This window comes from Coenobita brevimanus, chromosome 101 (assembly GCF_032717465.1).
Source record: "Coenobita brevimanus isolate Jiangsu-jjx chromosome 101, ASM3271746v2, whole genome shotgun sequence".
Taxonomy (NCBI): domain Eukaryota; kingdom Metazoa; phylum Arthropoda; class Malacostraca; order Decapoda; family Coenobitidae; genus Coenobita; species Coenobita brevimanus.
Genome location: NC_137054.1, coordinates 1,443,336 through 1,457,322, shown reverse-complemented (window position 1 = coordinate 1,457,322; position 13,987 = coordinate 1,443,336). Strand labels below are relative to the sequence as shown.

Sequence of the window (13,987 nt, the reverse complement as noted above, 5' to 3'; positions counted from 1 at the left end):
TCTTCCTACCTTCCCCTGAGAGAGAGAGAGAGAGAGAGAGAGAGAGAGAGAGAGAGAGAGAGAGAGAGAGAGAGAGAGAGAGAGAGAGAGAGAGAGAGAGAGAGGATATGGGAATCCGGCGGAAAAGGGAAGAGAGGCAGGAAGGGAGGAAGGAAGGAAGGAAGGGTGGAAGGAAGGAAGGAAGGGTGGAAGGAAGACATTGAGGAAGTATGGAACACAGGAGATAGGGAGGGAGGGAGGGAGGGAGGTAGAGAGACCCGAAGAAGTAGGAGGCGGAGAGGAAAGTTTGAAATGGAAAATTGATGAAGGAGAAAACGTAGGAGGGAGGGAGGAAGATAGACGAAGGAGCGTGAGGAGAGAAAGTGGAGGGAGGGAGGAAAGAAAAGAAAGTAAGAAGGGAAGGAAGGAAGGGAAGGAATGAGAGAGAACAGGAAAAAATGAAGGAATGAAGAAGGAAAAGGAAGAAAGAATAAGTAAGGGGGAGGGGAAAGGAGTGAGCGAATGAGAGGACGACGGCAGAGAAAGAAAGGGCAAAGGAAAGAAGGAAAGAGAGGAAGGAAGGAGAAGAGGGGGGAAGGAAAGAGGGAGAGGAAGGGAAGAATACAATAGGGTCCATGTATTTGTGGATATTAACTACAAAAATAAGGGCGTGAGGAGTACATAAAAGTTTTTGTTATTGAGGTATAAAGAGTACTGTTTTCTCTCTCTCTCTCTCTCTCTCTCTCTCTCTCTCTCTCTCTCAACGTACAGAGAGTGAAATGCGCAGGAACCTCAAATTTAACTCTGTTTCACTGTCCCTCTCTCTCTCCCTCTTTCTCCCTGTCAACCAATCTTCCTCTCTCTTTCTCTCTCTCTGCCTCACTCACTCACACAAGTCGGCTTCCAGTGTCACCTCTAACAGATGCTTTATAGAGGATCCGACTCTCTCTCTCTCTCTCTCTCTCTCTCACACACACACACACACACACACACACACACACACACACACACACACAGAGGCGATACAAATTCCTCACATGTGTGTCTGTGTCTGTCTCTCCCTCACTCTCACTCACTCACTGCATCTTTTTTTTTTCTCTCTCTCTCACAGGTCGGCTTACAAGGTCACCCCGGTCTAAGGCCCCTGACAGACGCGGTACAGAGGGTGAAGTGGGCGGGCACCTCATCGCTAGTGGAGAGAGTCGGTATACGGGCGCTGCTCCCTGACTCCCACCACTACATCACCTACGACGGATCCCTCACCCAACCCTCCTGCCACGAGACCGTCACCTGGATCATTCTAAATAAACCTGTCTACATCACAAAGCAACAGGTGAGTAAGATGAATGGGTGGAATGGGTGAGTGACTGGATGGATGGATGGATGGATGGAAAGGATGCTTTGATGGATGGATGAATGGATGGGCAGGTAGGTGATAGAAGGATGGATGGATGGATGGTTTGATAGATGGATGGATGGGTGAAATGGATGGTTTGATAGGTTGACGGATGGATGGTTGGACTGATGGTTGGATGGATGGATGGGTTGGTAGGTGGGCGGGTGGGTGGATAAGTGAAATGGATGGTTTGATAGATGGATGGATGGTTGGAATGATGGATGAATGGGTGAAATGGATGGTCTGATGGGTGAATATATGATAAGAATGCTGTAGATATAAGAATGGATGGATGAACAAAGAAACAGGAAGACGAAATAGATAGGCAAACAGATAGACAGACAGACAGGAAAAAGTTGAGGAATAGACAACAGATAGACATACAGACAGGAAGAGGTTGAGGAATAGACTGTAAGGGTGAGAGGGGAGGAGCTGACAGCAGAGAACGAGCAGACGACCTAAGAAAAAAAGAATACAAACAGAAAAAGACAGAAAGAAAGAAAGAAAAACACTGATAAAGAGAGATATAAAACGAAGGATGGATAGTTAAAGAGACAGACAAAATAGACAGGTAAACAGACAGACAGGTAAAAAGTTGAGGGAGTGAGAAGCGAGGAGTTGACGGCAGAAAACGAGAAGAAGGCCTGATTAAAAAGTTGATGCACGTGAGCAAGAGAAAGTTAGCAGAGGAAAACAGCGGGTGATCCAGGGAGGGACAAAAAAGAGAGAGAAGGAGCAAAAATCAGGGAGAGGAGGAGGGAGGGGAGGGAGAGTATGAAGGGAGGGAAGACGCGGGAGGTTAGGAGCAGGCAGTGAACACGGGAGGACGGGGGAGAAGACAAAGAAAAATATTGAAAGGCAGGAAGACAGAGGAAGGGGAGGAGGGAGGGAGATGAAAGAAAAATGGGCAGGGAGGGAGAAGGGAGGAAAGGAAGAGAGGGAAGTGGTGAGACAGAGAGGGAAGGAGGAGAGAGAGGCAGGAAGACTGGAGGGAAGGGAGGCTAAAAGAAAGAGGGGGAGGGGAAAGAGTAGGTACGTGAGGAAGGGGGTGAGAGAGAAGGCAGGGAGGGTGGGGGGGGGCTTGGAGATGGGAAAGTTAAGAGGGAAGACAGGGATGGGAAAGGGAGAAAGAAGAGAGAGGGACGGAGGAGGGAGGTAGAGAGGGAAGGAGATGGGAAAGGGAGGAGGGATAGAAAAGAGAGGAAGGGGATGGAGAGGAAGAGGGATGAGGAGGAAGGGAGAGGGACGGAGGACGGGAAGGGAGGGAGGAGGTAGAGGGACGGAAGAAGGAAGGGAGGAGGAGGGAGCGAAAGGAAGGATGGGAGACAGAGGAGGGAGAGGAGGGTAAGACAGGACAGAGAAGAAGGAAGGAACAGAATGAAGAAGATTCTTTGATTAGTTTGAAAAGTCTGTCTGTGTCGCGGGGCCAGCCAGGGGATGTATGGGGGGAGGGGGAGGGGTCAAGGGACGGATGGGGGGGAAGGGGCAGGGTCAAGGGACGGATAGGGTGAGGGAGCGGGGTCAAGGGACGGATAGGGTGAGGGAGCGGGGTCAAGGGACGGATAGGGTGAGGGAGCGGGGTCAAGGGACGGATGGGGGGAGGGGGCGGGGTCAAGGGACGGATGGGCGGGAGGGGGAGAGGTCAAGGGACGGATGAGGGGGAGGGGGAGAGGTCAAGGGACGGATGAGGGGGAGGGGGAGAGGTCAAGGGACGGATGAGGGGGAGGGGGAGAGGTCAAGGGACGGATGGGGGAGCTGGGGTCAAGGGGAAGGACAGAACAAACGGAAAGAGAAATTACCTAAAGAAAAAAAAGGAGATAAACTGAAGAAGTGAAGAAATGAAGGAAAAATGAAAAAAAAAAGACCTACAAAACGAAAGAAATGAAAAGAAACGAAAGAAGAGAAGACATAACGAAGGGGAAAATGAAGAGGAAGTGGCCTATAGAAAGGAAAGAAAAAAGACAGACAGACAGACAGACAGACAGACTGACTGACAGAAAGAGAAATTTAAGAAGATAAAGGGATGGAAAAAGATTCAATCTACAAAATGAAAGAAAGAAAGTAAAAAACTGAAAGCAAAGAGGGGGAGAGGGAAAAAAAAGAAGGAACATAAAAACAAAGAAATCGAAATGAAAGAAAAATGTGGAAGGGGACTGAGCAACAACAGAAAGGGAAAAAAAGAAAAAAAAGATCGTGAGAAAAATGAGAAGCAAAACTGAAAAAAAGGCAAAAAATATAAAAGGACGGAAGGAAGGGAAAAGAAAGCAAATAAAAACAGGCAAGAACAAGATAGAGAAAATAAAAGGGGTAAAATTAAGAGACAATTTGAAGAAAAAGGGGAATGGAAAATAAGCGAGGAAATAATGAGAGGAAAATGGAAAGGAAGAACATTAAGAGGAAAAATGGAAATATAAAAGAAAAGCAAAAGAAAAGTTGAAGAGATGAAAGAAAAACAACGGAGGAGCGATGAAAGAAAGAGAAGGCTTAGAAAGAAAAAGAGGGGGAGGGAGGGAAATTGAACTGAGACGGAAAAATGGAGGAGGAGGAGGGAGAGGGAAGGTGGAGAGAATGAAGAGATGGATGAATAGTGATGGAAACGGAGGGAACAGAAGGCAGGGAGAAAGAAGGGAAAATGAAGAGAAAAGAAAAGGAAGGGGGGCAGACGTAGGAAGGAGAGTGGAGGTGAGTCTGGAAATTCAGAGGGAGGGAAGATAGGAAGGAGTGGAGAGAGGAGGAAAGAAGAAAAGAAGAGCCAAGAGAAAAGCGGAAAAGGGAAGGAGAATGGGTGGTGGAGAGGTGGAGAGAGGGAGGAAGGAGGAGGTAACAGAACAGAGGAAGATGGATGGAGGAAGATGAAGGAAGGGAGGCTGAGGTAGGAGAAGAGGAACGGAAGGTGATAGATAATGTGGAGAGGGAGAGAGGTAAGGGAAGATGAATGGAGGAAAGGGGAGGGAGGGAGACTAAGGTAGGAGAGGAAAGAAAACAAGAAGAAAGATGAAAAAGTGGAGAGAAGGAGAAAGGGAGGCAGGTAGAGGTGAGAGACGAGGGGAGGTGGAGTGAGGGATAGAAGAGGAGAGGGGAAGGCAGGAAGGTAGGAAGGCAGAGGAATCCCAGACTCTATTATCAGGCGCCTCTATATCACCAGTGGAGAGGGATGGAGAGAGGGAGGGAGGAGGAGGGGGGAGAGATGGGGAGGACAGAGGGAGGGAGAAGAAGGGAGGAGAGAGGGAGAAGACAGGGGGAGGGAGGAAAGAAAGGAGAAGAGAGAGGTGAAGTGGCAGGAAAAATTAAGCAAGAAAGGTAAGTGAGGGAAATTAAAAACTGCTTAGGTTGCCAAGGGAATGTAGGATGGTCTCCACTCAAAGACCTCCTCACAAAAGTTGATAAATTCTACGGAATCTTGAGGCCTTACTTCACGATCCTGTGTGCTTGCATGGTCTGACACTGAACTAAACAAAATACTGAATTAAAATGATGAAACACGTGTCCATGGGTATTTGTCCCCAAGAAATAAGTGTACCAGGTTTCAAGGGAATCTGTGAAGAAATAAAATAAATGGCAATGAATCTGTCGAGTGTTTGTAAGAAAGGAAGAAAATGAGTAAATGTAGTATAGTCTCCATGACATAAAATTCGAGAAAACTTGGAGAAAGAAGAATGGGAGACTTTGCACGTGAAAATATGTGTGTGTGTGTGTGTGTGTGTGTGTGTGTGTGTGTGTGTGTGTGTGTGTGTGTGTGTGTGTGTGTGTGAGAGAGAGAGAGAGAGAGAGAGAGAGAGAGAGAGAGAGAGAGTAGGGACACGTACCTTGACTAATTAGCTATTACGCGAATATTAACTGGAAGTAATTAATGTGCTGGAGAAAGGGGGAGGGAGAGAGAGAGAGAGAGAGAGAGAGAGAGAGAGAATTTTCCAGGACATTAACTCTCTCTCTCTCTCTCTGTTTTAATTTTCTCGCTCAGTTTCCATAGTAACGTCTCTGTTTTCCTCTATTTCCACCCCCCTCCACCTCCTCTCAATATGTTCCATCCTCCTCCTCCTCCCCTTCCTCTTCTTCCTCTTCCCCTCTTCTTCTTCCTCCTCTATTCCTCCTCTGTTCTTTATTTTCGGCCCTCCTCCATTCATTCTTCCTCCCTTCTCCTTCCTTTTAGGTGTTTCCATCTTTTATTTACTTTGTTTTGGCCTACCGTTTTCTATGGCTCTTCTTCTTTCTTTTTTTATTCATGTCTTTCCTTCCCTCAACTTTCATTTTTGTGTTTGTCCCTTTATCTGTCTTTTTCTCTTGCCATACTTATCTCTTTTGGAAATATTCATCCTCTCTCTCTCTCTCTCTCTCTCTCCTCATGTCACCATCTCTAAGCCTCTTTCCCAAAATATGCGGTTGAATACTGACTGTCCGCGCTTTTCTCTTCTTTTCTCTCCCGTCTCTCTTTCCCCTCCTCCTCGTATTTTCCCTCCTCCTTTCGGTTCTTTTTTTTTTCACAACCTGAACTTAATTTAATCTAATCTAACCTAACATATCCAAACTTAATCCAATTTAACCTAGTCTAACCTAATTTAACCTAACCTCACTTCACCCATGTCTAACACATCTTATCGTGGCTTTCTCTTTAACTAGTTTATGATAATCTAGCTCTAACTAGCTAAAGCCAATCCAACCCAGCCTAGACCACCCCTCCCCGACGTAAACAAACCTAACTTAGCCTAACCTAAGCAAATTTGACCTCAGTTTAACCAATCTAATCTAACCAAACCTTACAACCTTATCTAACCTAAATTAACCTGACCCTTTGGACACTCAATAACACAGAGCCTTCCACTTTTCTCTTCTCTTCTCACACATGGTGGTTAGATTCTTAGTAGATTCAGTTATTTCCTCAAGAGCCAACCTTGCTATGGATTGGCAGACCTGTACTTCCTACGTATTCAGTCAAATTCATCCCAAACTAACCTGATCGAACGTAACTAAACTACTTTTTCTCCTCCACCCACAGCTACACTCGCTACGGGACGTGTGGCAGGGCAGTGAGGACGACCCCAAGGCGCGAATGGTGAACAATTACCGGCCCACCCAACAGCTTCACCACCGACCCCTACGCACCAATATCGACTTCACCAATAGCGAACACTGTCCCTCCATGGCGCCGCAAATGTACTACACAGGTGAGGAAGATGTATGGATGTGGTTATTGATTACTGGACCTGTCACCATACCATAGCTACACCAACACCACATTCACAAAGAGCCACCGTCACCATACCATCAATACACTATCATCCTACTCATAAAAAATCGGCAACACCATCGCCACGACATAACACATCATCGTCATAATCACAATCACCATCAACTTACCATAACCACACCATCATCATACGTCACCACACCATCACAATACCCAATTGCCTTCACTCTCATCACACCATCACCATACTTACACATCATTAGTGCACTGTCCAAAATGTACTACAGAGGTGGGTATTACTTGCTGAGGGGGACATGGAAAAATTACACAGATATACTCACACAAGTCAACCCATCCCACCTCACTCGATACACTACCATCTGGTTTTCTTTCTTACCATTTACTTTTTCCTTACCCTCACTCTCGCTTACCTTTTCGAAGCCACATGCTCCCAACCACATCCCAGTCTCGCTCTCTTTCTCTCATCCCCTCACAGACTACACGCTCACCTCTCAACCTAACCTAACCTCACATCACATCACCTCACCTAACCTCTACCAGTGCCTAACTTACCCAAACCCAGCCTAAAAAAACTAACCTAACCTAACCGAACCTCCATCTCAGCCTCCTCCTCCTCCTCTTCCTCCTTCTCTTTCTCCTTCTCCTCCTCCTCCTTCTCTTTCTCCTTCTCCTCCTCCTCCTCCTCCCTCTCCTCATTATCATCATTATCTTCTTTTAAACATACTCTCTTCCTTCTCTCTTTCTCTCCTTTCGCAATCTCTCCCTATTCCCCCTGACTGTACCTCATCTCCTCCTACCCTAACCCCACTTAACCTCACATCCTCCCACTCAAACTTTACCCAACCTCCACCTCACCCTTCTCAACAACCTCATCTTTCAACCATACTCTCTTCCTCGCCCCTCACTCACTCACTCTCTCTCCTCCCTTCACAACTTCCCGTCATGTCAAACTTCAGCTTCTCAACTTTTCCGACTCTTAGCGTCCTTCCTCTGACATGCCTGAGCTGACATGACGTGCTGGGGACCTGACTTGACATCCCTGGACCTGGGTGACTTTAGACCAGGTGTATTTTAACTCGCGGAAGCGTGAGATGGTCTAGGCATGTGGAGAGAATGGTGAATGTGAGACTGACTAGGAGAATGTAGGTGTGATGGGTGGAGGTGAGATGGAGGAAGAGAGATGGTCTGGACATGTGCAGAGAATGGAGAATGAGAGACTGACTAAGAGAGTATCTGAATGAGGTGGAGAGGGAGATGGAATGGACATGGAGAATGTGAGACTGACTAGGAGAGTATTTGTGAGAAGTGGACGGGGAGAGGAGAAGGGAGATGGATAAGACATGTAAAGGGAATGGGAAATTAGAGATTGACAAGCAGAATGAGACAGACTGACTAGAAGGGTGTATGTAAGTGAAGTGGAGGGGCAGAGGGGGAGGGGGAGACCGAGGATGAGGTGGAAAGGTATATGAATAAGTCGTGTGAGTTGAAGGGAGGACAGTATGATGACAGAGGACACGGTGATATGGAGGGAATGCGTTTCTCTCCACCTCCTCCGGGACTAAGGCGTCTGGTAATAGATAGATATATAGTTATGGATAAACAGATCGATAGATAAATATTGATAGGTTGAGAGAGAGAGAGAGAGAGAGAGAGAGAGAGAGAGAGAGAGAGAGAGAGAGAGACAGACAGACAGACAGACAGACAGAAACAGAGAGATAGTGCTGTAGAGTGGGAAGAACGAAAAATATAAGGGATTAACACGTTGACGCAAACTTTACATTAATTGGACGTCAGACTCTCTCTCACGTCCACTACTAGGGCTACACTCCCCCCCCCCTCACTCTCTGTCTCTCTGTCTCTGTCTGTCTGTCTCTCTCTCTCTCTCTCTCTCTCTCATCTACATTTTTTTTACACGATCGATGGATAATGCACTCCATTTTTTTTTAACACTGACAAAATTATCCTCCAAAATTAGGCTACATATTAAGTTTTCAGATCAGTACTAAATGAAAATCAGTTTACCTTCAAGTTGCCCAAGCATAATTTTTTATATGAAAAGCTTACCAAACGTCGAGCTTTACAAAACTTCATTATGTTTGTGAAGCTTTTTAGGTTGCTGTTAGCTAGAGAAATTAGGTAAAAATTTTGCTTGCCTTCATTATGCTCAGGAAGATATATATATATATTTTTTACAATATATAGTTTCTACGAGAGAGAGAGAGAGAGAGAGAGAGAGAGAGAGAGTAACTAATTTTTATTCTTTCCCCCACAGCCAAGACCTGGAGGTAGTGAACGCGCCAAAGTAGTGCAGGACCTCTTCTCACCCTGACCTCCCTCTCACCTCGCTCCTTCTCCCCCACTACGACCTCCGGCAAGAAAAAGGAGGACTAGGAGGCACCAGGAAAGCCTCCCCTCACCTTCTCCTTCGCCTCCAGCATCACCTCCGTCTGCTAAGGCTCGACTGGGTTAACATATCTCAAGGAACTTCTTTTCTCCCTCGCCACCGACAGACAACAACTAACAACTCCTTAGCTGGGTAGAAACACGCTAGCTTTCTCGAATACGTCAACATCTTGGACATATTAAACACCCCAAACGCCAGGAACATGTTAAACACCTATTTTTCCTTCGATCCACGCCAACTCAAACACGTCACTTGATCTACGTCAACTCAAACACGTCACTTGATCTACGTCAACTCAAACACGTCACTCGATCTACGTCAACTCAAACACGTCACTCGATCTACGTCAACTCAAACACGTCACTCGATCTACGTCAACTCAAACACGTCACTCGTTCTACGTCATCTCAAACAAGTCACTCGATCTACATCAGCTCAAACAAGCCACTTTATCCACGTCAACTCAATCAAGTCAAACACATTAAACACGTCAAACATCTCACGTCAAGAATCCTGAACACGCACACAAAAAAAAAATCATCAAACATTTCTAGCATCTCAAACATGTTAATAATCTCCAACACACCAAAAACATTAAACATCTCTAACATCTCGACGTCAGTCATCTCACGTCAGCAATCTCAGCCACTTCCAGCATCTCCATCTCGTTATCATCCTCACACTGCTAACTTTCCCGTAACCCTGTGAAGAGAATGGCCAAAAGTGTGTGTGTGTGTGAGGTGTGTAAGCCGCGTTTGAAGAATCAGCTTAAAAAATTAAAATTGCGTGAAGCAGCAAACTAGTCCTACTGTGCACTGATCATGTTTTACTCTCCTGATTAAGTAACGAAAATATTACTCTATCTATAAACAGTGGCAATTTATCACAGAGGCAATAATTCATCTCATATTAACTATCCCACACTCACCATAAGAAAAATCAAATCTTTCCACACAATACCTGCAACCACTGAGGGTGCTGTGTACTAAATGAATGTTTCCAAGTTCACCTCAAGTGTTCCGTAACTCCAAGGAAAGGAACCTTAGCTAAACTTATTTATTATTTTTTTTTTACTATCATACGGATACATCAACCCAAACTCTGGATTCTGTGGCTACAAGACAAGCATCAACCAAACCTCCAACTCCTCCAACTCTCTCACAAGAACATAACCTCACCCAATAACTGGCGGAATATCTGAGCCCCACAAACAGAATCCAACTTCCCACCACCTGCACAATCAGTGAAACAGAATCTCGCTCACCATTTCCAACCTGAGCTAGAGCACCACGTTCTACTCTCAAATACTGACAATCTGAAGCCCTCAGAACCAATCACACCTCTCACAGTAATCAGCCAAGTGAAACATCGCTTGCCTTGTCTCAGTGCTCCAAATTCTCCCTTATCTCACCGGGAAGGAGCCCAGGATCACGGAAGGCAGCGAGTCAAAGGAGAAGACCCTGGAGGTAACAAGGAACAGTAACCCCTTGAGGTTACTCCATCTATCCCCTCAATGGCATCAGAAGCGGCGTATTTCTGAGTGAATATGTCCCGCGGAAATGACGTAGGGAGGAGGAGGGGGGCGGATTTCCCTTAATGTGACGTCAGCAATATCAACAAAGGTCCCTCGGCGTGAATGGGAGCCGCGCCGCCAGGGTAAACACCGACCGGGAGTCGTGTGTTTACATTGGTGACGTCACGCGGATCAGCTGGCAAATCCTCCCGCGCCGGCCCAGTCGGTGTTTACGGTAATGCATTGGACTGCCTGGCGCTCCGGTGGTGGGTGGTGGATGCTGATGGTTGGTGTGGGATTCTGGAGGATGAAGAGATTTGGAGGCAAATATTAAAAAGCAATGACGAAAAGAATGCGGGAGATGTCACTGCCATAATGTATTTTGCCCGAAATCAAACCACATCCTGTAATTAGTTTATTTTTTACTTCTCGCATGAGGACGAAGGAATTTGGAGGCAAGTATTTAAAAGAACGACATAAAAGGGAATAACCGGTGCTGCTATAAATGCGAAGGAGGAATGACTTTAGAAAGTCAGCCACAGGCAAACTCGCTAACATGTCGTGGATACAAGCAAAAAATAAAAGGAACATTGGCTGGTGACATTAAGGGAAGCAGCGAAAAAACATTAACAGCACGACAGAAATATGAATCATTTCCAAGAGTTGGTGCTAAAAACAGACATCATAAACAAGCTCCCTCGACAAAAATTTACATATGCTTTTTTTGACCACGGATGAAGAAAAGAGGTGATAAAAAGAAGAATTATATCAAACATGCGCACAATAAACACACACTGCATTTCCACAGCGTGAACGACAAGAACGTAAAAATAGTAAAAGCACTGATTAAAAAAAAAAAAAAAGGATAAGTTTCTTGCACTGGTAAAAATGAAGTGGGAATATGTAAGTCGTTCTAATGGCGGCGGGGACGAAAGCAGCAATAAATCCATTTCCGTCAGGAAAAACAGGAAAAGAAAATGGCAAAGCTGAATTAATAATGGCTGCGTCTGGCTGGAAATGCACCTCTGTTTTTACTAACTCTCTCTACCATGGGAAATAACACTATAGAACAATCTTAAAATATTTTTTACCTATGAAACCAGGAAGCATTTAATAATATCCAAGTAAAAAATTAACACCTTCGCAAAACGAGATTATATAACACCGTCTGATGTTAGCAAAAATAAAACACAAGAGACAGTCTTATGGTGAAGAGGTTTCCTAACAATATACTGAAGTCTGTGTCTCAGGAATATAGTTAATAAAGAACTCTATAATTATCAGCATCAGATCACTAAAATTAAATGATAATATTTAGAAAACTATTAAATACCAATCTGGGAGATTTTTTTCATAACATTAAATGAACACTTTAAAAAAAAAAGTCAATAACAAGGAAGTCATCTATCCGAGGGCCTTTTTATGGGGGGAGGGTTACAGATTTGAAAAAAAAAACAAATGAAAAATAAAAATAGTTGTGGCGAAGGGAGAATGTCAAAACAGAGTGCATGCAAGACTGATAAAAAATAAAAAAAAAATCTGAATCTCCAATTTTTCCAGACCATAGCTTCATATCACTCTATGACAAATTCAACAAGACATTTCCTCGCCCGTATCCCACCATTTTTACGGCCAGCCACGTACGCAAACGACTACAGACAAACACACACGAGAAAAGCAATACCACATGAAAGGAAAGTAAAAGGGGGTAACTCAAACAATTGCTGCAATAAAAATGCAGCTCTCAAAATGTCAGTAGCATTTAGGTACAACAGGTGCACCCCCCTTATCCTGCTGCTACTCTCTCTCTCTCTCTCTCTCTCTCATTTCCAGCAGTATACAGATGAAATTTACGGCAGCTGACAATTCTACCTTTGCACACACACACACACACACACACACACACACACACACACACACACACACACACACACACAAATCTACCTATCCATCTCCACACTGATGATATCTGTGAAGGATGACTGTCCCGTGTTAGCATCAAAAACTCACGCGATCATCAATTCCTACATTTTATTCCTTGCACTCTCTCGGGAACTAGCCAGCAAAGAACTATTCTTTTACTATCCCACGCAGCTATGACTCTCCGCACACTGGGATGAGAGACTGGGGTGGGGAGAGGATTGAGAGAGAAGGGGGGGGGGTACTTTCGTAGGTTGCGTAGTGTCTTCGTAATGCCATTCTGTAAGTGATTTATTTTGGCTATTACACCTTTTTATCCCCTTATATCTCTACTGATGGAAACCACGGCAGTGTTAAAAAAAACTATATTGTATGCAGGGGAGTATTAAGATGTAGCATGCAAAATAGATCGCTACTGAGAAAGTGCTACATACCCTCCTGTCGCTAGAAAAACAACCCAGAGTGACACTGAGAGAGACATGGACGAACAGGATTGATGAAAACCTACAGAGACTGCCACACACAAAGCGACAACAATGGTGGCAGTGAAAGAGAGAGAGAGAGAGGGAAGAAGGGAGGAGGAAAAACTGTTGGAAGTGACGATAGAAAAATGATGGTAAAGGGTGACAGGGAAGTGATATTGTTGGAAATGAATTAGAAGGACTGACGGAAAAGGATGAAAATGGCAAGGGAGATGAAAGTAGAGAGCTGATGAAGAGAAGAAAAATTATATGATTGTAAGAATTAAGATAAAACCTGATTTGAAGAAAAGAATGACTGATGAAATGGAGGGAGGAAAGTAGTTAGGGAAAGAAAGCAGAAGAGTAATGAAACATGGAAAAAAAGCTTACGAGTAAAAAAAAAAAAAAAGCATTATGACTGGAATGAACATGAGCAAAATTGCGCTAGTGATGCAAGAGAACGAGATATAAAAACATAAAAAGACTAATTAACAGAGGCTGGTATAAGTGAAAAGGAAAGAGAGAAAATGAACAGAGCAGTACAGTGATGCATATAAAGGAAGAGAAGGTGATGAGAGTGAAGGGAGGGAACTTGGTGAAGCGAGCAGGGAGAAGCAAAATGACGTGATGCTAGAGAGGAAAGTAGTGAAGAGAGAAGAGTGTGGGCAGAGGAAGAAATTATGTGAGAAAAAAAAAGCAGAGAAAAAGGAATCAGGTGATGAACGCTAAAAGAGTAAATAAAAGAAGCGAGGAAAGGGAAGATGGAGGAAGACGTTACCAGTGAAGGAAAGAAAGACAGAAAGAAAGCAAGGAGTATAGAGAGAAGAAGAAAAATGATGAAGCAAGTAAAAAAGGAAGGAAAGTAGTTGTATGTGAGTGTGTGCTTCGTTTTAATGTGCCAAACAGAATAGTCAGCTCTGATGCGAGGTGACGCACGGGTCCAGGGAAAGAAAGAAAGTGAGAGAGTGAGGAAGAAAGCGAGGGAGGTCAAATCTACATATCCTTCTCCTAAAGTGAGGTGTATGTGCGTGTGATGATGATGTGTGCGTGTGTGTATGTATATGTGCGTGTGTGTTTCCGTGTGCGTGTATGTATGCTTACCAGAATC

The 13,987-nt window shown here is 44.6% G+C and overlaps 1 protein-coding gene across 1 annotated transcript in view; it reads left to right on the top strand.

Moving 5' to 3' along the window:
• LOC145414881 (carbonic anhydrase-related protein 10-like) overlaps positions 1-13,987 on the top strand; it is a 264,234-nt gene that overhangs the window by 126,752 nt on the left and 123,495 nt on the right. The window contains exons 7-8 of the mRNA XM_080284298.1: positions 1,091-1,312; positions 6,369-6,537. Coding sequence (XP_080140424.1) covers positions 1,091-1,312; positions 6,369-6,537 — 391 coding nt within the window. The remainder of the gene's footprint in view (positions 1-1,090; positions 1,313-6,368; positions 6,538-13,987) is intronic.